We start from the raw sequence: 22,719 nt of genomic DNA, 5'->3' as shown, positions 1-22,719 counted from the left end.
AAAACCCAAACAAACAAACAAAAAAAACTTAAAAAAAAAGGAAACTTTTAGGAAAAGAGAGCTGAGGAACACCCACTAATTTGCCATTAATGTCTGCCCATAACAGCCCAGCACGTGGGTCTCCTGTTAAATGAACTGGGACAAGCCAGTGCTCTGCTCCACCAGCTGCTGATGTGCTGAAGGCTTTCCCTCTTTAGTCCAGTCTGCATTTTAATTGACACCAGGTTTTTCTGCAGCTCTTTGCATCTAATGGGGCACCCTAAAAACACTAATAAACTTCCAAAAATTTTCCTTTTCTGGAGTCTGGAGCATCACTCTTATGAGGAGAAGCTTTGGCAGCTGGGCCTTGGTAGTCTGGAGAAGACTGAGAGGGGATCTGTAGTCCATACAAATATCCCAGAGACAGCTGCCAAGAGGATGGTGTCAGACTCTTTTTGGTGGTGCCCAGCGACAGGACGAGGAGCAAAGGCCATAAACCAAAACACAACAAGTTCCACCTCAATATGAGAAAGAGTTTCTTTAGGCTGAGGGTGGCAGAGCCCTGGAACAGCTGCCCAGGGAGGGTGTGGATCTTGGGGGACATTCAGATCCCAGCTGGATGTGTTCCTGTGCCACCTGTCTGGGTGACCCTGCCTCAGCAGGGCTGGATCCTGGGCTGGATGATCTCCAGAGGTCCCTTCCAACCCCAACATGTTTGCCTTTGTGTGATTTTCTTTTAAATATTGCTGGAATATTGCCTCGGTCCTTTATTATCTTTCATTAGCTTTAAAAAGACTTTTTTCCCATGGTGGCTTTCCTGAGTTCATAAGCTAACTAAACCCACAGCAGTCACATGACTTGGATGAATAATAATGTTGAAGTAATTGCTGAGTAATAAAACGAACTTGGTGCCAACAGAGAGCAGGAAATGTGGATTTCACTTGTACCACCAGGCCAGCTGTCACCCACGGATTACGGTCTGAGGGTCCTGTTTTACTGCTGCACTATTGATCCTGGCGCTGGCAATGGCCTGGCTATCAATCTGAACCCCCTGGCGTCTTTTATCTTCTTTCCTGACAAGCGCTGGTGCTACTGCCCCACTTAGATTACTGCTACGAGTAAAAATTTATAAATATTGAACGCATGTAATCTAAAATGCGGCCTCTTTATTTCTAATAGCAATTACTGAGGGGTTGGGTTTTTTTCACATAGGAATTTAACCGTAGAGAACGCCGTGCTATTTCTTCAATGCTATTTAGAAGACCAAAGAACAGATTTGCTCCTGCGTGTCCCCATCGTTTATTTCTGAAAGCTCGAGGGTTTCTTTGGCCTTTTCCGCCTCCCCTCAGGCCAGGGCGCGGCGTTCACTGCCCTGCTGCGATGGAGGGCCGCGGGGCGGGCAGGCCCCTGCCCACCCTTCTGTGCCGTGGTACCACAAACATTTATTTATCACAAACATTTATTTATCACAAGCATTTATTTATCACACACATTTATTTCCCTCAAGCAGAGCCGGGCCCGCGCACGGCGCGGCCTCGGCGCCCTGACATGGCGGGCGGGCGGCGCGGTCACGTGGGCGGCGCGCGGTGACGCCGGGGCCCCGTGAGCGGAAGTTGTCGCGGAGGCGGAAGCGGGCGCGGGAGGCGGCGGGGCCCATTAAAGCCGACGAGGCGGGCGGGGGGTGCAGCGATCGGGCTCGGCCGCGGCGGCAGCACCAGGTGAGCCCGGCGGGGGTGAGCGGGGGCGGCCCCGCCCCGGCACCGGGGGGGGCCGGGCCCGGCGCTGGCCTCGGCACAATGCCGGGGGGTCTCCGGGCCGGGCTCCTCCCCGGGGCCTGCCCAGGGTGCGCGTTCCGCCGGGCCTTTGTGGTGCCCGAGCCCGCCCGGGGGCGGCCAGCGCTTTGTCTGTGCCCCTGGAGCTGCCGAGCCCAGCCCGAGCCGGCGGCCGACGCGGGGCGCTGGGTCGGGCCGGTGGAACGCTGCTCGGGGGCGCTGGGAGCGCTTCTAACGTGAACCGGCGGCCCGGCAGGGAATTAAACTGACCGGGGAGACGGGCTGTGATTGCGAAAGCGGCTGTCGCTGTGTGTAACGCCTGAGTCAGTTCTAAGAGCTATTAGAGTGGATGTTAGAAGTGCTTTTGTCTGTGAGTGTGTAATAAGGTAAATGAAGTGATAGATGCGTTATTAGTTTCCATATATAGAGAGACTAATAAATATGGAAATGCCTGATGGTTGTACTTGAGACAATTGCACTCCCTGTAAATAGAGGGCTTATTTTAGAAGGAAAAATGGTTGTTTTAATGTGAAGTAGGGTAGGTAACCTCAGCATCAAGATGTGTGTCTCACCTAGTACTCTAGGCCTTTTGTTCTCAAAGCTGGCAATTTCAACATTATCCCCTGGAAAACTCCAAATGTTTGCTGATAATCAGAGCTGTTGTGGTCTGTATGAGGTTTTTATATGTAAACTGAGAACACATGACAGAATGAAGTCCTCCCCAGCTGTAAGCAAGCTGTTCTTTGTTTGGCACTTGCCAGCATGGAACCCTCAAAGCTTTCAGTACTTATCACTGCCTGGCCAGCTCTGCTCTGTGCCTAACAGTCTGTGTATCGTGTGGGGATTGGGTTTGGGGAAGTGGAGATTCTCTTTTTAGGGGAATGGTGTATAAGTGCCACAGCGTTGGGCAGGCTGTGGTGGTACCAGTGGTGTGTGAATAGCAGCCACAGCCTGGCTATGGTTCCAGTAGAACCAGGCTGCTGGAGTCACTGTACCCTGCTCTCTCAGGAGCTGAATTTGAGGTTAAAGTGGGTGGAGTGATTTGAATATTCCTTGTTAAATAATCAAGGCTTCGTTGCTGTACTTACTCAGGAAGAACAAGTATACTTTTCTTTCCCCCTCTCCCTTGTGACTCCAACAGCTGACTGAACACATGACTTGCCCTCCATGCACTAATGAGTGGACCCACCATGCCTGCCTGGCCTGCGTCCTCAGAATTAAAGCAGCTCTAATACTGTTAACTTTCAGGCACTGCCTTTCTTGTTTGTTTGTTTGGGGTGGTGTGTGTTTGTTTGGTTTGGGTTGTCTTTCTTTACTCTTTGTGCTGTTATGTTAATACCCTATGGCTGATGTAGAAAAGCTGTTATGGGGCTAGTCTGACCCCTCAATAAGGAAGACTTCTGAAATCTCACAGCAGCTTCTTGCTCTCCCAGCCTGTAGTGTGAGGTATAACTGATAAGATGGGAGTAGCTGTGTTAAATGTTCTTTTTCCCTGTGGTGTCATGCAGTGGTCCCTGCTCTCAAATACCCTGATAACAGCTCAGCATGGAATTACAGAATATTCCAAGTTGGAAAGGACACACAAGGATCATACAAGTTCAGTTCCTGGCCCTGTACAGGACACCCTCACATGTGCCTGGGAGTGTTCAAGTGCTCTTGAGCTCTGGCAGGCTTGGGGCTGTGGCCACTTCCCTGGGGAGCCTGTTCCAGTGCCCAGCCACCCTTTGGGTGAAGGGCTTTTCCCTATATCCAGCCTAAACCTGCTTTGACAGAGCTTCACGCTGTTTTCTTGATCCTGTCACCGGAGTGAAGAGGTGGAGAACAGGACACCCTGAGTTGTACCTTCAGGGTGACAAAGTAAGGATTTAAGTAACTGTGTTGCGGAGTCTGCACTACAGGCATCCTGGCCCTCCTGTCAAAGCCAGGGAATCAAACTCTTTGAGTAGCACAGACATGTTACAACATCAATAAACTCTCAACTGAAAGTGCAAAATGTACAAGCTCTGCTCTGAAGTGACCTGGGAAAGATAGGGCTTTGCCCAGTTTGGTAATCAAAATGAAAGCTTGTAAGCAGGAGGGTTACCAGATTTATTTTCTGCAGCACCTTCTCTGTTCCAGTGCCCAGCCACCCTTTGGGTGAAGGGCTTTTCCCTATATCCAGCCTAAACCTGCTTTGACAGAGCTTCACGCTGTTTTCTTGATCCTGTCACCGCAGTGAAGAGGTGGGGAACAGGACACCCCGAGTTGTACCTTCAGGGGACAAAGTAAGGATTTAAGTAACTGTGTTGCGGAGTCTGCACTACAGGCATCCTGGCCCTCCTGTCAAAGCCAGGGAATCAAACTCTTTGAGTAGCACAGACATGTTACAACATCAATAAACCCTCAACTGAAAGTGCAAAATGTACAAGCTCTGCTCTGAAGTGACCTGGGAAAGATAGGACTTTGCTTAGTTTGGGAATCAAAATGAAAGCTTGTAAGCAGGAGGGTTACCAGATTTATTTTCTGCAGCACCTTCTTAAAGCTCGTGTTTTAAGGTACTTGTGTTGGAAGGTTGTGAGAATTACCTGTTGGTGCAAATCTCTGGCAAAGCTTGTCCTTGAGGAAACATGACAATTACCATCAAACCATCTGTGCAAAAATATAAATAGCACTGTCTCTAACATGTATGGGATTTTGGTCTGACTTCTGTGTGAAAATGAGACTACTTTATGCAGAACTTAACATTTGGCTGTAAACAAAATTGGCTGTGCTTGGTTAGGGTGTGTTTTTAAATGCTGCATTGTGAGAGAAAGTTTGCAGGCACGTGGCTCGAGAATAAGGCTGTGCAATAGGGCACTTGGATGTTTGCATTCTCTGAACTGGTGGGTGATGTGGGCTCACAGGTACTAATGCTGCATGTCCCTGCCTTCAGAATACAGTGATTTTGTTAGTAACTGAAGGAAATGGAACCCTAGTGAAACGAGCACAGGACCCTCGCCTTGCACATTGCCAGTGTTTCCGTATGTCTTCTGGGCTTCTCCTTGGCTGTGACCTGACCTGCTCTGAAGTCCCTGCTGCTGGGCCTGGATCAACCTAAGATTCCCTTGCAGAGCTGTAAAGTAATTTAAAGATTGTTGCCTCCACAGAAGAGAGTCCAGCTAAGACCTTGCCCAAATGCTGAACTTGGTTGGGCACTAGCATGTGCTGCTTGTCTGGCAGCAATCTTGCATCCTTCAGATGCTGAAGTACTTCATTCTTGCACAGCATTGTCTTGATAATTGCAGTTTAATTGCCTGATGAGTTACAGTTGAGTTGGCTTCCCTCCGCAGCTTCCTAAAATGATCTTTTGTAGTTGCTGTGTAAGTCTGCCTTCAGATATAGCTGTGACCAGAAATTGTGAGGATAAAAGTGTCTCTGCAGCATCAATCCAAACACGAGCTGTGCATCTCGAAACTGAATTACACATGGGTAATTTAGTAGAATGACAGTAGTTGATACACCATGCTTATTTATGCAGCGAGGGGCTCGATTGAAGGTCCCATTTCTCTTTAAAAATGCACCTTGAATAGAGCTCGCAAGTGAGCGTCCAAGGTCAGGAGCTGCACACGTGCTGCTCACAAATGGCAGGCGCTGAAGGGACCCCCGTGTGTCACTGGGTCCCCTCTGGCTCCCGGTGCTTGTTGCTCCTGCTGTGTGCTAGGGATGCAGCTCTGAGCCCGACGTGCTGCTGCATTCCGTGCTGCCAGAGATGTGCCCTGGTGATGTCATGGCTGCTGGGAGCGCTCCTCCTCTGCTGCTCCTCCTCTGCTGCTCCTCCTCTGCTGCTCCTCCTCTGCTGCTCCTCCTCTGCTGCTCCCCTCCCCGCTGCCAGCCACCGGCGCTCTGCCTGTGGGGGAAGCTTTGTCAACACTGCTGTGGTCAGTGACCCTGGGAAGGGAGGCAAGCTCATCAAGGTCACTGAAGTGTGTTGATTTGCAGCTTATCTCCAGTAGCCTTGACTTCTCTTGCCAGGAAACCTGTTATTGAGGCCATAGCTGTCTTCTTAGGGCAGTGAAGCTTCAGAACAGGGTGCACTGCCTTTGAGATGGGATTGAAGTCTAAACCTGTGGCACAGATTTCTATCTGTATGATTTAAAGGCAATTGATACAGTGATTTGCTCTTTCCTCTGCATAACCACTTAAAATGACAATTTAAGGTGACTAATCATGTCTAACTGTACTTGCATGAGTTTCAAGCAGAAATTGTTAAATTAAATGTCATTTAAAAAACCCAGTATTTTTCTTGAGTCTGTCCTATATCCTGTAACTTTGGTCATTTGAGAGCCAAGGTGGACTAGTGACATGGTGGACAAAAGTGGAGGCCAGTAACTGGAGCTGCCTTCAGAGCCAACCTGCCCAGAGAACCTGGACTGGGCTGCCAGTTTATCTAACTAGTCTGTGCTGAGCCCTTGAACTCTTTCCAGCTGGAAGCAGAATCCTCTTCAAAGTAACCTGTCTGGTGCTTGTCTCCCTCAAGTGGGCTGAGTCACTCAGCTCCCAGACGTGGATAATGATATCTGGAGTCCAAACTGGCACAGTGGTGGCATTGTCTGGAGCATGAGCAGTGAGAGGGTTTTAGCTGAGACATGCCTGGGCCTGAACCTTTTCCCCTGCCTAACAAGATGCCATTTGCCCACAGAGTTCTCTTAACCTCACCATGCAAGTCAGGTTTTTATTGGACCTTTGTGGAGCTTCATCAAGAGAATAGGTGAAGTGGTAAGGTATTGATGCAGGGTCTGTGCAAGAGGTGTGAGGGTATGAAGAATGAGTGTGAAACTGAGCATCCACAGTGCAAATTCCTTGTTAGTCACTGACTCAGCAGTCATGGCAAGCTACCTGTTGTACTCCCATCGTGGTACTGAAATACTTGTCCTTCCTGCTCTGCAAACCACATTAGCATAGTATTGAGTGTGTGTAGGATCAAGAGTTCTGCTCGCAGATCAAGGTGTAGTTCTTAGATTACAACCTGTCCCTAGAGAAAGCTTCCTCTCTAGAAGACTCATGACTGAGAACAGGACCTCCTGGAGGGAGGAGTAATGCTTTTGCCATTAGTGTTGATCTGGTGCTTCCCTACATCTGCTAGTTTGCCAGTAGGATCTCCCATCAGTATTTGTCCTTTCTGCTCTATCAAGCTTCTTGTGTTGTAGGAAACACAATATTCACTCTCAGATCTGAGTATCAGGTGTAAGTTGCATCCTCTGGCAGACCTCCTAAGGGCTGTCATTTGACTTGGTCAAAGTCTCCCTTTAGTCTCTTGTTTCCTGCCCAGCCTCTAGGAACTCTGGCAGCCAGGAGTGGATAAACAAGGCTTGTTTACCACTGACAAGGTCTAAGATCTGTGTTTTGCTTACCACTGCAAAAGTTATCTGTGTTTCTGAAACTGAAAGCATCATAGCAATCTGTGAAAACTTAACTGTAGTCAAAACTAGAAATTAGTCTGAGCACTTAAAAATACTGTCAGATACGGTAAAAATCTAACAACTCGACTGTTTGTCAGTGGCCTGGCTAACTTAGAATATTTTGAATTGGACAGCCTTATCTTCTGGACACATAGATTAAAACCCAGCTGCCTCTGACAGTGTGTTTGTTTTGTAGAAAGCAATAAGGGAGTTGTCACTCAGGGTATGGCCTGATCTGAGAACTGTGCCGGGCTCTTGATATTTGTGTCTGGGTTACTAAAGCTGTTGGGTGGCTCCCCTAGCTGGGTGCTGTGTGCCAAAAGGCCAGCAAGCACCACTGTATACACTGGGCTGTGTGAGCACTACAGCTGTGTTCCAGATTTATGTCAAGGGTTGGGAAGCTGTCCACCAAGGAGGCCGTGGTGGTAGAGGCACCATGGAGGCTGTGCTGGTGGAGCTGCAGTGCTGTGCGTAGGCAAGGCCCTTAGTCAAGACACATGGCTTGTTGCCTAGTGTCTCCCAGCAGCCAGCTATGTGCTCAACTCTCCTCCCACATCCTGAGATTGTCTCCCCCAGGGCAGAATAGGGGAAGTTAAGCTTGCTCTGATAAGGGGGAGGGGTGTTAAAGCAAGCATGCCTTTTCTTGTAACAGCTTTATCCTTGGGGGAAATCTGCTGGGAACTACCTGAAATCCTGTAGGATTTGACAGGGGAGCTGCCCCTTACTGGAAGTTAGGGGTACAGCAGTACTGGTTCTTGAATGACATGGCACTCTTGACATGGTTTGAGCCTCCAAGAGAAGGCAGAAGACCTTGGTACACTTGCTGTCTGTCTGTTAGGGTATGTGGGCCCAATCCTGAGAGGCTATTTTGTGGTGTAAGGGCCATTAGCTGCTGAAGGAATCAGTGAACTAAAACTTCATGAGTGGAAACATCCAGCTTTCAGTGAAGCTTCTGGGTTTGGCTTTCTTGTTAAGATGTCTTCCTGTAAGCAGAGGACTACTTCAGCAGCCCTGGCTTGCTTTCTGGGGATCTTGCTCTTGTTAGTGTGTAGCATTAGCTTCAAAAGGATCTTTGTGGCCTCTTCTGCCACTGCTGCAGTCTCCCATACCTGCTACCCTCTGAGGCGATGATGGGAATCATCCTCAGGTTGTTGAGGAGCAAAGTGATCCACCCAAGGTGGCTGCCCAGCACAGCTGGCTGCATCCCTGGGCACATTTTCTTCAGTCCTTCCTTCCATTGCTTTGCCTCATGTGATTATCACCTGGAAGGTCCTACATGTGCTCCCATGATCTTAGGCTTAGCAGCAGTCTGGGTGTTTACTGTTCCCATAGACAGCAAGAAATGTCCTCCAGACCTTTCCCACTGCTCCTAAGCACGCTGTTGGTCTGTTTGAACATGGGGAAACATATGCTGTGGTACTGCAAGCAAATGCATTTTCATGCTTGTTTTGCTTCCCCCTTGCAAACCATGTAGTCAGACCAGGATGTTGCCTCCTCACGAGAACGTGGCTGTTGTGATATCAAAACCAGTAGAAAACAGAGATCAGTTTTTGGCACTAGGGATGGGGTCTAGTCCTATGTCGTTTGGATTTTCTAGGGTAGAGTCACAATTAATTATGGCAGCTTTACAGTCAAAAACTTGTTCAGTTCCACGACTGGTATTTAATCTTTGTGCAACATAGAACAACTCTCATCTGGAGAAATGCCAGGAGGTGTAACAGGCCTGTGAATCAGTGAGGCTTGGGCTGAAGAGCTTGGCTTTGAGAACTTGGGCTTTGAGCCTAACTGATCATATGCATCAGTGCCTCTCAGGAATGCAGCACTCTCCAAATCTCAGCCCTAAGGGAGCCACAGCTGAGCTGAGACCTCAGGCAGGGCAGACCCATTCTCTGTGCAAGTCCTGCAATGTCATTGCAGACATGGCTCCTACCAGTGGCATTGCTTCTGCCTGCCCCATCGTTGTGGACTCTGGCAAGCTGGATGTTGCCATGTCTCCTTCCAGTGAGCTCCGAGTCCTTGCCCACCTGAGGGATGTGTGACAGAGCCTTCAGCTGAGGGTTGAGGGGATGTCTGAGGCAAGCTGAAGCCTTATTACCACTGATAGGAGTGTCTAACCCAGCACTGGCTCTGGAGCTTCCTTGATCACACCAGGAGTCTGTTGTGCTCAAAACTGTTCCAAAGTTTGTTTCCCAGCTGGGTTTTCTGCCTGTTTCTCCAAGCTGCATGTTGCCCCATCATTCTCTCCCTTTAGCACTGAACTGTCTTAAGAGCTTGTTACCCATGAACAGGACACAGCAGAATATTTGTGTAGGCCTGGTGTCAGCTCCATGTGGGAGCTGCTTCAGACCATGTCACTTGGCTTTTAGCACCACGTCACACTGGCTTAGTGCCTGTGTTGAAGCAGACAATCACCAGAACCTGAAGCCACATGGCTGAGCTGCTATTGCTGGTTCCTAAGCTTCACTCAGTTCTAGAGCAGCTGCTCCAGCACTGGAGGCTGTAACTCTGCCCTCAAAAGGAGGTGGAAGCCTGCTGCAGACAGGTGTGGTCTAAAAAGCTAATTCCTGTGGGGTACTGAACCATGTTCTAAGATTCAGTTTTGATCTGAGCCATGTCAGTGTGCGAGCAGGCATCTAAAGCTCCAGGCTGTTCTTCAGGAAGGTGGGGCTTTTGGCATAGCACTCTCAGATGGGAGTGGGGTATACTGGACAGTGTATTTACACCTGACAGCTTGCAATATAATGTTTTACACAAGTTATCAAAAATTAAGTTGTAGCTGAGGCTTTCAGCTCCATGAACAGAGGTACTTTCTGCCTCACAGGGCTGTCTGGGAAAGGTACCAACTGGACAGAAGCCTGCTCTTGGTGGAGCAGCTCAGCTGCCTGCTGAGCTGCTCCTCTTGAGGAGGGAATGAGGAGCTGTGCTTAAGATTTTGGCTGGGTACCAGCAGGAGGGAATATATTGGTTAGAGCAGCAACATAAACGTGTTGGGAAGAAGGAGGTGGAAATCAGTTTTTAGATGCTACTGTAGAACAGCAGCTAGAATGTACCCTTCAGTGAAGCTGTCACAAGAATATCTTGCCAGGTGCTTTTGGTGTGGGCTCTGCTTGAACTGACTGCTTGAACTGCTGCTCCATGGTGCATCTGTGAGGCCTGAAGGCACCTCTGACTGTATGGACTGTAGGAGCCCATTGCCCTCAAAAACAACCTATTTACAGGGAGCAGTTCTTGCAGGTTGTCAGCCCAAATTACACGATGTTCCTGATTTCCTTTTTAGACACAGCACGTGTGCCCACTAAATGTGAGGCTTTTCTCCATGGTATTTTCCAGTGAGCTGGGGGAGCTGAGCTTCTGATAGTCCTGTCATGGGAGTGGAAAGGAGTACTGTCCTGCCTGTGCAGCCTTTGTCAGTGCAAGGCTCAACCTGCTCTTATAACCTCCTGTGCCTCTGTGGTAGTGCTCAGTGTGAGGATGCTGCAGGCATGTTCCACCTGTAGAGCACCCAGGTTTGGTAAGGAAAATATGCAGGCTCTGCAGCACTCAAAAACATCAAAGGCACCCATATTTCTAGTTTCTTCCTTGAAGGCAGCTTGGCATCTCTTAAGCCATGTTGATATGAAATTAATAGCCCCTGCTGATTGTCTTCTGACTACTGCTGTGCTTTTGCCCAGCTGAAAAGACAGGACTTGTGTCACTCTTGGGAGAATGCAAGTGATGTGTTAAATGTTGGTATCTGCTGGTCTCAGATTTGTGTGGAACTCTTCAGGCTTGTAGCTTTGTATTGGTTGACACCTTGTTAGCAATGTCTGACCAGCCAGTGGGAACCAAGCTGGTAACTGGTAAAGCTTGTTCAGCCCATCTGGGGCTCTGCTGCAGGTGGGAGTTTGAGGCTTCAATACAAGGGGTGTCTGGACTGCTCAGACTCTCTGCAACCAGGAACTGTGACTCTGTTATTGCCATTAGTTAACCAGGCTATGCCTTTCCTCAGGATGAAGCCTTCCTTTTCCAGAGTAGCTGAAAAATTGGAGCAAATTCATGTATTTACTCAAAGGTTCAGCTAAAGCATGGCAAGGTACAGTGTGACCATGGGGCAAGTGATAATGTGCCAGGATGTTTGGTGTGCTTCGTCCTCTAAAACAGGATAAACACTCAGTGACCATCTCATTTCAGTAGCTGAAGATATAAGCAGACATAAGCCCTTGAGATGCCAAACATGCTAGGGAACTTGCTGCTTTTCAGAGGGAACAGGTTCAGTCTGACTGAGCTGGTTCTGAATAATATTTCTAGCTTCAGTTTCCTTGAAGAAATGCTGAACGCAGTGAGGGAGGAGGGAGGGAATAAAAATAGCTCTCTGTAGTACAGAGACATCCATGCAAGAGAACAGTGAGTAGAGGTGCTGTTTCTGTGTCAGAAGTGCAGTTGGCTGCATTTTGGGACACTTTTCCCACATTTCAGGACAGAAGGTTCTTCCAGAGCACAAGGGTAGCTCTTGTCTGGTCACTGTGGTGGGCATGCTGCTGTGTGTGGTAGCCCCTAATGGAGACCTGATCTGTCCACATCAGCTTGTTCATGGTTGGGTGTTTTTACTAAAGGTCCTGTGGTATAGTGGGAAAGTGGAAGCTCTGCTTATCAGCCATGGCACCCAGAACAGAGCTGCAGTGCTTCAGGTTCAAATACACCTTCTTGTGGGATACCTGTTTATTCTTGTGCTGCCTACTGGGACAGGGAGCAAAACTAGGCATCCATAACTCTTGAGTTTAGCTGTGCTCTGTGCCTGCTGCCCTACCACTTGTGCCTGGTTGGTGTGGTGTTAAATATCCCTGGCAGAGGACACAAGGCAAGATGTGCTGTCCAGCATCCTCACTTGAGCGCTCAGCTGGTTTCTAGTGGGAGGTGCAGGGGGCAGGCTGATAGCTGTAGTAACAGGGAGCTCCTGGTCAAACATTCCAGCCTCTGTAGACATGTTAGGATTGTGATTCCATCTGTTCAATAGCAAAGCTGAAACAGTAAAGACTGCTCAGCAGCTTCAAAACTGCTATGGGTATGCTGCTGCTTAGGGAGCCTTGTCTTCCAAGGAGGTGAGATTCCCCTAGGGCTGGATGCTTTCAGGCTAAAACTGTCCATGAGCAACTTAGAATATTCCTTTTGCAAGGCTGCTTCTGTTAAAGCATAGCTGATCTGAGGCCTGGTGAGCCATCAGTGCAAACTACTACTGTTCCTTGCTTGTACCAACCCAATTAATATTAAAATGCCTCCATTGTGACTTGACACGTGAACATCTCTGAGGAATTCATAACCCTCCATTTCTGCTTTGAGTTAAAGCAGCTGTCTTAATATAGCAAGGGAAAGGACAGTTGTAATGCAGTCTGAAGCAACAAGGGAAACCTAATTAGACTTGGCATAGGCTTTATTTGCTCTTGCATCTGAGCAGTAGTGCTATGAAGCTTCATAGGATGGGTTTTGACTCTTCCTTCCAGATTAGCTGAACCAGTGATACTTGCAGTGTTAGCAAATTTCCCTTGCTACTCCTGCAGGTGAGCATTAAAGAAATAACAGTGTTGTGGGACAGAGTGTGCTATACCAGCTTAATTTCTTGAGGGTCAGCATATCATTAATGGCTTGTTTGCTTAGAGGATAGGCATTAAAAATGGAGTGGAAGGTTTCCTCTCCTGTATTAGAGACAGCTGTGTCATTTCTTTGGCACCACTTAAGCCAGGAGGAGGAATGGTTTGATGATCAGCCCTTGGCTGATGTGGAGTTTCTGGTGGCTCCTGAGCAGGGCTGGCTGGGTGTGCTGCTGTAGGCTGTGTTCTGAGCAGTCATGCAGATGACCTTGCTCAGAAAGATTGCATGTAGTGTGAAACAGAGCTGAGTCTTGAATCAAATCTTAACAAACAAGTTTTTCTTTGTGATACCTCTGAAAAAGGAAGTGTTTGCTCAGAAGTGCTCCAGGGATTGGACACAAGCCCCATACGAGCTCTCACACTGCCATCTGATGGGTGTGTGTCTCAGCAGGGTGCTGCTCTGGAGTAATTGTGTCAAATATCATAAGGCAAGACAAGCTGCATTATATAGTGCAAAATAGTCTTAGTGCTGGGTCAGTGGGACTCCAGCCTATCTCAACTCAACTGTTTTTTACAGGACCTGAGGATGTGTTTCCTTGTTGTACTGGGCAAGGAATAACGCTGAAGCATTGGTCTGTTTATACCTGCAATGGAAGATTATTAAAGAGGGTTTGGCCCATCAACTGACTGGGCTTCAAGGCAGTGTCAGTCCAGGCTGGCAGAACAAGGGTGTGGGACTGGGCAGTGCCCACTGCTGGTCCCTGGCAGGGCTGCAGTTCCTCACTGTCTCGTGGCCTACACAAATATGAAGCTGCAGCAGCTCTTCCTGTGCTGTGGCTCACATCCGTGGCATCACCTGGGCTGGAAGCTGAGTGTCTCACCTGCCTGCTGTTGATGGGGCAGTGACACTGCTGGCTGGCCTGTCAGCTATGACAAGAAGGCAGTGTCAGCTCTGACTCAGCCTGACTTCCCATGTCTGCAGGTGGCTGCTCAGCTGAGTTACTTCTAAGGTAATGAATCTTGACAGAGCAGTTTTCCCTCCCCTCACAGTGGAACTTCAGGCTATGTTGAACTTGGGAGATAAGCATGCAGTGTGATTTAGTGTTGCAATTTAGGGCTCTGCAAATCCCTCCCTAAGCACGAGAACTAATGCCAGCTTGTCCAAAGCTGCTTCAAATACCAGGAGGCAGTGAGCTACAGCAGCAAGTGATATTGGAAACACTCTGAGGAAAATAGGAGCAGTTCCCAGAAGCATGCTGGGTTCTGGCACAGCCACTTCTGGGTGAGTTGTTTTCCTCTGTCCTGAGGAAATCAGGTGACTTGTACTGGACCTGAACCTATGCAGATGTTTTTCATGACAGTTCATTGTACACAGCTGTCTTCTAAGCCGTTTTAAAGCTCTGTTCACTTGCTTCTTGCTCCATCTGGGCTGCTTGTGCTGCACAAGTATAACTTGTTATGTGATTTGTGAACACAGGAGGTGCAGGCTTGAAGGGGCTCCTGTGGTCTCTACCCATAGCCACAGGGGAGACAAGCTGTGGTGTCTCTGTGGGTCTGTGCATCCTGGCAAGAGCAGAAGCAGAGCTAGATGTTGGTGCTGTTGACCACTTTCAGCTGGCTCTACGTTGGCAAGCACAGCTGGGCTGTCAGCTGGATCAGTGAACAATGCAGTCCACTGGAAAACAGAGGTGTTGACACTTGGGGAAATGGTCCTCCACGTGCTCTCTGGCACCTGCTAACAGCCACCTAAGGGTGGCATCAGCCCTGTGGGTGACCTGTCACTGCTGCTCACTCCACAGCCCCTGGCTGCTGTCTCAACACTGAGTCCTACTTAGGTGTATCTCAAGGATCTCAAAAGGTTATGCAGGAAAAAACCCAGAAGGGCCAAAGCCCAACTACAACTTAATCTGACTACTGCTGTAAAAGACAATAAAAAGTGTAAAAAGTATTTTCATACATTAGCAACAAAAGAGAGCTAAGAGGAATCCCCATGTTTATCAGCTGTGGAGGGAAACAGTGATGAAGGGTGAGGAAAAGGCCTGCTACATGACTTAGACACACACTCAAGACTCATGGCTTTGTGGATGGGTACTGAGGAACTGCTGAAAGTGCTCCCTGAGCCCCTTTCAGTCCAGCAGTCTTGGCTCCCTGGGGAGGTCCCAGTGGAAGTTAGCAAATTAAATGTCCATCTACAAGAAGGGTCAGAAGGAGGAGCTGTGGAAGGCCTGTTAGTCTGATCTTGGTTCCAGAGAATGTTATGGAGCAGATATCTTGAATGCTACCATGGAACATGTACAGGACACTGGGGATCAGACCCCCTGAGCATGGGTCTAGGAAAGGCAGGTCCTGCTTGACCAACCTTGTCTCCTGTGACCAAGAACCCTGCTTAGTGTATCAGTGAAAGGTTGTGGATGTGTTCTGTCTGGATTTTAGTACAGCCTTTGACACTGCTTCCCACAGCATTCTCCTGCAGAAGCAGGCTGCTCATGGCTTGGACATGCACTGCTTGCTGGGTAAAAAACTGGCTGGATAACTGGGCCCAGAGTGGTGGGGAATGGAGTTGCATCCAGCTGGTCAGCACTGCTGCTCCCCTGGGATCAGTGCTAGGGCCAGTCTTGTTTAATGTCTTTATCAGTGCTCTGGGTGAGGGGATGGAGGGCACTCACACTACATTTACAGACAGCTCCAGGCTGGGTGGGAGTGTTGATCTGCTGGAGGGTAGCAGGGCTCTGCAGAGGGATCTGGAGATGAGGAAACAGCCCCAGGTTATGCCAGAGAGGTTTAGATTGGATATTAAGGAAAATTTCTTCACTAAAAGCATTGTCAAGCACTGGAATGGGCTGCCTAGGTCAGTGGTGGAATCACCATCCCTGGAGGTGTTTAAATGTAGTTTTAATGTAGTTGTGGCACTGAGGGACATGAGTTAGTGGTGGTTTGGCAGTGCTGGGCTAATGCTTGGATCCATTGGATGATCCTAGAGCCTTTCCCAACCTAAACAACCCTGTGATTCTGAGGTGGGTGCAGTCCAAAAAGGTGTAGCTGTAGGTGCATCACTGCAGTGGCTGCAGGAGTGCTCCTTCAGCTTCTGCAGCATTCACTGACAGCAAAGGCTAAAACACTTCATGTCTTCTAACCCTCAAAGCTTGAGATTAAGATCTTTTTGCAACTGGACTGCACCTAGTGAGAGGCTTTTCCAGCTTGAGGATTCCTGTAGTAGTGTGGGGTGAAATGGGTGTAGTTATCTAGCACCTCAGGCTGTTGTGTATCCCAGGAAGCACATAAGGATCAAGCTGCTTGAAGATATAAATCCCTGTTGTAGAAGCAAAGGCCTCCTTAGCTGTGAAAATCAGGAATAGCTCCTGAAGAGTAGGAGTTGTGTTCTATAATGAATGTGATATAGCAGGATGGGAATTTTAGGGTAAGCAACTCCATTTATAAGAGCTTAATACCAAGGCCTGTTGTCAGGGATCTGTGAAGTCCAGTAGCACAGCTGCAGCCATCTTGTGGCTCCTCCTGCTGTACTGAACCTGCAGGGCTCCTTCAGGAAAGCCAGGTCCTGGTGCTGTGGAGCAGGTCAGTACCAAAACAGTGTCTGTGATCTGCTCCAGCACATAAGAGTGGCTGGCCCAGCCCCTCCCCAGAGACCTGGAGAAGGGCCTCAGGGTAGGAGGGGTGTGCTCAGCCCCTGGACACACCCTGTACTTGCTGTCACCCTGCTGAAGAATATCCAGAAGTGTATTCAGACCTGCTGCAGCTGTTGAACTTGTAGCTGCCTCACTGGTCTGAAGGAGAGCTGGGAGCAGATGAGTGTGGGACTCAGAAGCTCAGCTCTCTTTAATTGGGTGGACCATTAGTGACCAGTTTAGAGCCTCCTGCCTTTCCCTTTTTTACAGGATGCAACTGATCTAACAAGTCATCATCTAATGGAGTAGATGACCATCAGTGGGCTGAATGTTGAGGTTTGTCACTGTAACCTTGTTACAGCAAAGCTGAGGTGGCATCACTCAGCTTCCTGTGCCCTCAGAAGCCACAGTCTGGTACAGTTTGCTTTGCAATTCAGCTGCCCTGTGTGGCTGTTGCAGCAGCTTCAACCACAGCATGTCCTTGGGATTTGGTTCTTTCACAAAGCACAGCTCCTGGAGAAAGCTACCACTTCTCCAAGCTCATGATAGAGGAAATGCTGCCCTTTTTTTTTTTTCCCTTATTTTTTCTGGAAAACAACCGAACAGCACAAAAAAGCTTGAGTGTGGTATTAGACATGTGCCTGCTTACCCCTCACTTTGTGGCATGTGTAAGAATTATTAGTCTGTGTTGGGAGCTGGTATGATTTACTGCACTGCTCCAAGTCAAGGGGGGTTGCCTGGGCTAGTCTGTCCACCAAATGGCCTGGAAATGGGATCCTGAGGGGTCTTGGTACAGTAAATGACAAGTGCTCAGCTCATCTACCTCTTGGTGTTAAATTGCCACTGCTGGTGTGACATGGCCCAGCCTGGGCAGTGGGCAGACAGCCTGGTCAGGGCTGAGTGTAGCCTGGAACTGGAGTCTGGTTTCAGGAGAGCTGGGCCCTGCCTGTCCCTGCTCCTTGCTGGGAGTCAGGTTTCTCAGACTCCAAACTTGCTGCTTGCTTTCTTGAGGAATGACGCAGGAATGGTTTGTGATGGGATTGTTCTTCCTTTCTAGTGTGAAAGATGACTTCTAGGAAGAAAGTGTTACTGAAAGTCATCATCCTTGGAGACTCTGGGTAAGTGGAAGAGCCTTTAAGATGCTAATCTGTATCTGGCTAGAGCAGTGCTCTTGACTAGTGGGAGCCTGGATGCACTGTAAGATATCAGCAGTGCTGGGAGGAGAGATTTTACAGCCCATGATAGCTGTGTTAGCTCACAGGTCTAAGACCTCTTCCCTGCCCTCTGTCTTGAATGTGTCCCTGCAGTTCAGTATCCTGAGGTCCTGCCACAATATTAAGTGGGGAAAATGTGGTGGGCAGGCCACTGGAGCAGCAGAGTGGAATAGCCTCCTGCAAGGAGGACATGTGCTGTTGGAATGAGTGTTTCACTTAAAAAAAATAAAACAAAAAAACCCAAAACCACTAGTAAGCAATCTTGGGTGACTTCCTGCAACTGTCTCTGTCAGAGACACAGTCTGTACTGAGCCATCTGCTTTGCTTCTCTGGGCTAGCTGGAGCCCGCCCCGTGGAGTGCAAGGCTTTGCTCTGTGCTCCCAGCAAGGAGTCTGCTGTGCTGTCACAGGGTGCTTGCTGTGCAGCCTGTAACCTGATTCCCATGACATAAGGTTTATTTATACTGCTGTCCCCAGCGAGCTGTTATTCAGGGAGTGTTTCTCAGCCACACAGAGGGCATGTGAGCTCTAAGCTTGCTCTCTGGGGAGGATCTCCACCTCTGGGCGCCTAGCAGATGTGTTTGTGAGCTGTTGCCATCTGAGATTGTCTGGTTTTCTGCCTCCTCCTTCTGCAGAGGCTGAAGATTACTGTTTGTGGTGGTTTTCTCTGAAGCACTTCATCTTCCAAAATTGCCTTCATGGTCATAATGTGATGTCTGTTCCTTACCAAGGATCAGATTAGTGTTGGGGAAGTGAGGTTTCTCAGGATGTAATCCTTTGTAGCTAATGCTTTTACTCAGCTGGTGCCTCAGCACCTCTTGGTGTGCAAGTCCCTGCTTTTCCCTGGTTGAAAAGCCAGGAGGTTATGGGCAGTGAAGGCACTGGAATGTTCTCTTCAGGGTGGTTAACTCAAAGATTGTTGTAGAAACAGCCTACCAAGTCTTTCTTTTTTGTGTTCCTGTGCAGGGTGGGGAAGACATCGCTCATGAACCAGTATGTGAACAAGAAATTCAGTAACCAGTACAAGGCTACGATAGGTGCAGACTTCCTGACAAAAGAGGTGATGGTGGATGACAGGCTAGTGACAATGCAGGTAAGGAGGGACTGCTGCCTGCTGCTGGGGGTGCCATCACCCCACTTGTGTGCAAGCATTTGCCCTGGTGTAGCCCAGACTGGGGTAGGGGTCAGTGTACTGGGTGTGAGTCTTGTTTGCACTGAACTTCTGTTAGACATAAGTGCTTCTCTACAAATTTTGGCATGGGCTGAACAAGGGAATGCAAAGATTAATCTGGGTTTAGTTAACAGCAGTGTTCCTAGGCCCTGTTTAAAAAACTGGATTTGTTACTGTCAGTAAACTAGATCTTGTTAGAAAGATTCACTTTCCTAATGTTCAAGAACTGGGAAGGACTCCCTAGGTCAACCATTCATGTCACCCCAAGTCCAGTGGGTGTAGTGTTAACCTGCCAGCCTGCTTATGTCTCTGATATTTGCAGCTTTCATCTCTCCATGGTGAAACTGACTGCAAGGCAGCAAAAGCTGCAGCCATCAGAGGAGTGTTTGGACTCTGCTGGTATCCAGCTGCATCCAAACACTGCAGGCAGGTCACCTGCTGGCCCTAATACCCAAGTTCTGCTTGCCCAGGACAAGGATATGTCCCTGGCTGAGGCTGAACACAAAAAGGGTCAACTATCTTTAGAAGGTGTTTCTGGCTCTTGATGCTTAGTGCCTACAGAAATCCCCAAGCCTGCAGGTGCTGCTGCCTGCCTGGCTGGGGACTATAGCTGCCTGGTGGGGAGTTTTGGAATGAATGCCCTAATTGCAGACTGACTGTGTCAGAGTAGAACTGGCTTATCTGCCCTGTCTTTTGCTCCAGATATGGGATACAGCAGGCCAAGAACGATTTCAGTCTCTGGGAGTTGCCTTCTACAGGGGAGCAGATTGCTGTGTGCTCGTATTTGATGTCACGGCTCCCAACACCTTCAAAACCCTAGACAGCTGGAGGGATGAATTCCTCATTCAGGCCAGTCCAAGGGATCCTGAGAATTTTCCTTTTGTTGTGCTGGGAAACAAGATTGACCTAGAAAACAGACAAGTGAGTACTGGGACTTACCAGCCTCCTCTTAAGAAACTGCTGGAGTGGGAGACCTTGTAGAAACACAGGAGGGTTACCTGAGAAAGGGGAGTGGGAGGTGCCTGAGAGTGGCTCAGATGTTGTCTGCCACCGGAGAAGGGTTTCTCCTGCCTGCAGAGGTCAGACCCCTGTGCACAGCATGCTCCTGCCCACTGGTGGCAGGATTGCAGCAGCTTCCTGGGGAGGTGCAAGGAGAGGAGCTGCTTCTCCTCCCCCAGGTGTGCTGAGCAGCTCCTGTGGGAGCAAGCCAGTGCTCTGTGTCTCACTGCCCTTTGGCATGGTCCTCCTTGCCCTGGGGCTGGGGCTGTCAGGTGATGGGAAGTGGGCTCCTGTGTTCTGTTTCAATGCTGCAGGTTTGATGAGGTCAGAGCTGCTCAGGTTGGATATGAGGGATCTCTGGCCTTGCCCTGAAAATAGAACCCCTCCCTGCATAGCAGAAGGTAATGATGCTGTTCTCTGTCCACCCAGGTCACCACAAAACGGGCACAAGCCTGGTGCTACAGTAAAAACAACATCCCCTACTTTGAAACCAGTGCCAAGGAGGCCATTAATGTGGAACAAGCTTTCCAGACGATTGCACGAAATGCACTTAAACAGGTAGGGAGGGGGCTGGTGTGCAGCCCTGCCCCAGTGCTGGGGGCAGCCTGGGGCTCACCCCCAGTTTTCCCCAGCTCCTTGCAGGCTGGGAGCTGCCTGCAGGCATTAACTCCTCCTTCTCTCCCCCTAGGAAACCGAAGTGGAACTTTACAATGAATTCCCCGAGCCCATCAAACTAGACAAGACTGACCGAGCGAAGGCTTCTGCAGAGAGCTGCAGCTGCTGAGGGGAGGGGAGGGGTTGAGCACAGTCCTTCACAAACAAATATCACACTTAGGCCTTCAAACACACAGCCCCTCTTCTGTGTTTAAAATGAAATTACAAAAAAAAAAAATTGCATCTCCAGCTGCCAAATTCCACCCATCTCTCATGAGCATCTGAGTCCTGCACTTCAGAGCTCAGGTCCCCACACCATCCACATCACACTTCATGGTAACAGACCTTTCTCTTAGTTTAAAATGGAAACTGTTATGTATGTTTGGAACTGAATCTAATTCCAGGTGTCCAATGGAAAGAAACTGTTTACAGGTAATCTGTGTAACAAGTTACATACATTTTTAACTGTCTCGTGTTTTCCCCTGTGAAGGCTGCAATTGGAAAGGCTGATTACCCATAGTTCATTGCAAGCTCAGCACTCAGTCAGACTAGGTTGAGTTTTGTATGTATCTCTGTTAATGCTTGTTACTTTTAACTAATCAGATCTTTTTACAGTATCCATGTATTATGTAATGCTTCTTTAGGAAAAATCTTATAGTACATGTTAATATATGCAACCAATTAAAAATGTATAAATTAGTGTAAAATTCCTGAATTACATGTTCAAGTACTGAAACACAGGTTGTGTAGAAAGTGAGGAGGACACTTGTGACCTGCGGCGTGCTAGCAACACAGAGTCCAGATAGAGGCAGTATTCTGTACAGTAGAGATGAACTATGTAAGCCTTCTTGTTTTGAGGCCAAAAAGGCTTCATCTTCTGGAAAAATCTGTCTGGCTTCCTTGTATCTAAATTCTCAGATTTGCATAACAGCATTGATATGCACACTGGATTATTGGATTTAAAATTAAATACAGCTATGAAATGACCTCATTTGTTCACCTCCCCTACTGCTTAACTCCTGACATCCTGGAGCGAGCATGAGGAGCTGTGTGTGACTCTTTGTGCTGTGGAAGGAGCTCCTCTCCCACCTGGGGTGTGGTAGCTGTTTCTTGATGAGTGACCTGGACTATGAATCTTCCCTTTCTTCTTACTGACTGCTAATCTGGATTTTTGGTATGGAAAAACTTGGCAATCTAGTCCCTTTCTTCTCTTCCTTTCTTCCTGGTATTTGTTCTTGCATTTGTAGCTTGCTTAAATGGAGCCCTTCTACCTGTTTTCCAGAGGTCTACATTCTAGTACGTAGGCTGAGCTCTTATGTAAAGAAACAAACATGATGCCAATAAACTTAACAAGAACAAACCTTCTTGTTTACTCCTGTTTCTGGCTCTTTTTTTCCTCCACTAACATGCTTTCTTTCCTCTGTCTAGTCACCATTCCAGCAAGCCAATGCCTGTTAACTGAAGGACATTTGTGCTTGTTCCTTACTATAAAGTTTGTGCCTTCCAGCTTGGTTTTTGAGAGTGGGGTGTGCCAGCCCTGCTTGGCTGGGGCACTGCTAGAGAGTTACCCCTGTGCTTCTCTGGAATCTGCTTGCAGGGGCAGGAATGATGCTGGATCTGATCCCTCAGTGAGCACAGTGCTTCAGCCCTGTTGTGGGCGTGTGTCCTGGACAGCCTTTGTGTTTTGGGACGGCCTGTTGTAGCTCTTGCTGCCCTCCTCTTTTAAGGGTTTTGTGAGCAGAGCAGGCTCAGCCCTTCCTGCTCACCAGCAAGGCTGGCCTGAGTTCCTTGCAGTGAGTTGAGGGTCTTTCTGTGGTCCAGCCTAGTCCAAGTTAAGCCTTTAATTTCTAGATGCTGGTTATGACCCTCTGCTTGCACTCACCAAGGCTGAGCTGACAACTGTACCCAGAGGAAGATGGAAAACAGAGTTCAGTGAAATGAGGGCAGCTATTTCAAGAGCTTTCTAACAGTTTTTTGTGCTCCATATCCTATTTTATAGTGCTGTCCTGTCATACTTTTCTCACTTGACTGGGCTTTTGCTGTCCACATCAATCTCAAATAACTGCGCTTGCAATGTGTCCTGGTGGGACCACTTTTCTGTCTGCATGCTTTTTGAAAGACTTGAACCTTCTGCTCATCTTCATTTCAAGTGTTGCTCTGCACTTGTTTTCTGTGGACACAGCTGGAATGTGGAGAAAGCCAAGCTGGGGGAGGGGGGAACAATAACCCTGAAGTTCTTGGGGAAAGGAGATGGTCTGAACTTTGCCTGATCTTGGGTGGTGGAGCTGAGGCTGCCAGGGCTGTGGCTGAGCCCTCAAGTGACCCCG

At 48.6% G+C, this 22,719-nt stretch overlaps 1 protein-coding gene across 1 annotated transcript; it reads left to right on the top strand.

Moving 5' to 3' along the window:
* Positions 1 to 1,573: 1,573 nt before the first annotated feature.
* RAB7A (RAB7A, member RAS oncogene family) lies at positions 1,574 to 21,756 on the top strand. The gene is made up of 6 exons (XM_039734183.1): positions 1,574 to 1,697; positions 17,413 to 17,473; positions 18,535 to 18,661; positions 19,442 to 19,660; positions 20,168 to 20,296; positions 20,427 to 21,756. Exons 2-6 carry the CDS (start codon positions 17,421 to 17,423, stop codon positions 20,520 to 20,522), a joined length of 624 nt encoding a protein of 207 aa, XP_039590117.1. The 5' UTR covers positions 1,574 to 1,697; positions 17,413 to 17,420; the 3' UTR covers positions 20,523 to 21,756.
* The last annotated feature ends 963 nt before the right edge of the window (positions 21,757 to 22,719 follow it).

Source organism: Passer montanus, unplaced genomic scaffold (assembly GCF_014805655.1).
Source record: "Passer montanus isolate IOZ18808 unplaced genomic scaffold, ASM1480565v1 scaffold9, whole genome shotgun sequence".
Taxonomy (NCBI): Eukaryota; Metazoa; Chordata; class Aves; order Passeriformes; family Passeridae; genus Passer; species Passer montanus.
This window is presented reverse-complemented; position numbering and strand designations above follow the sequence as displayed.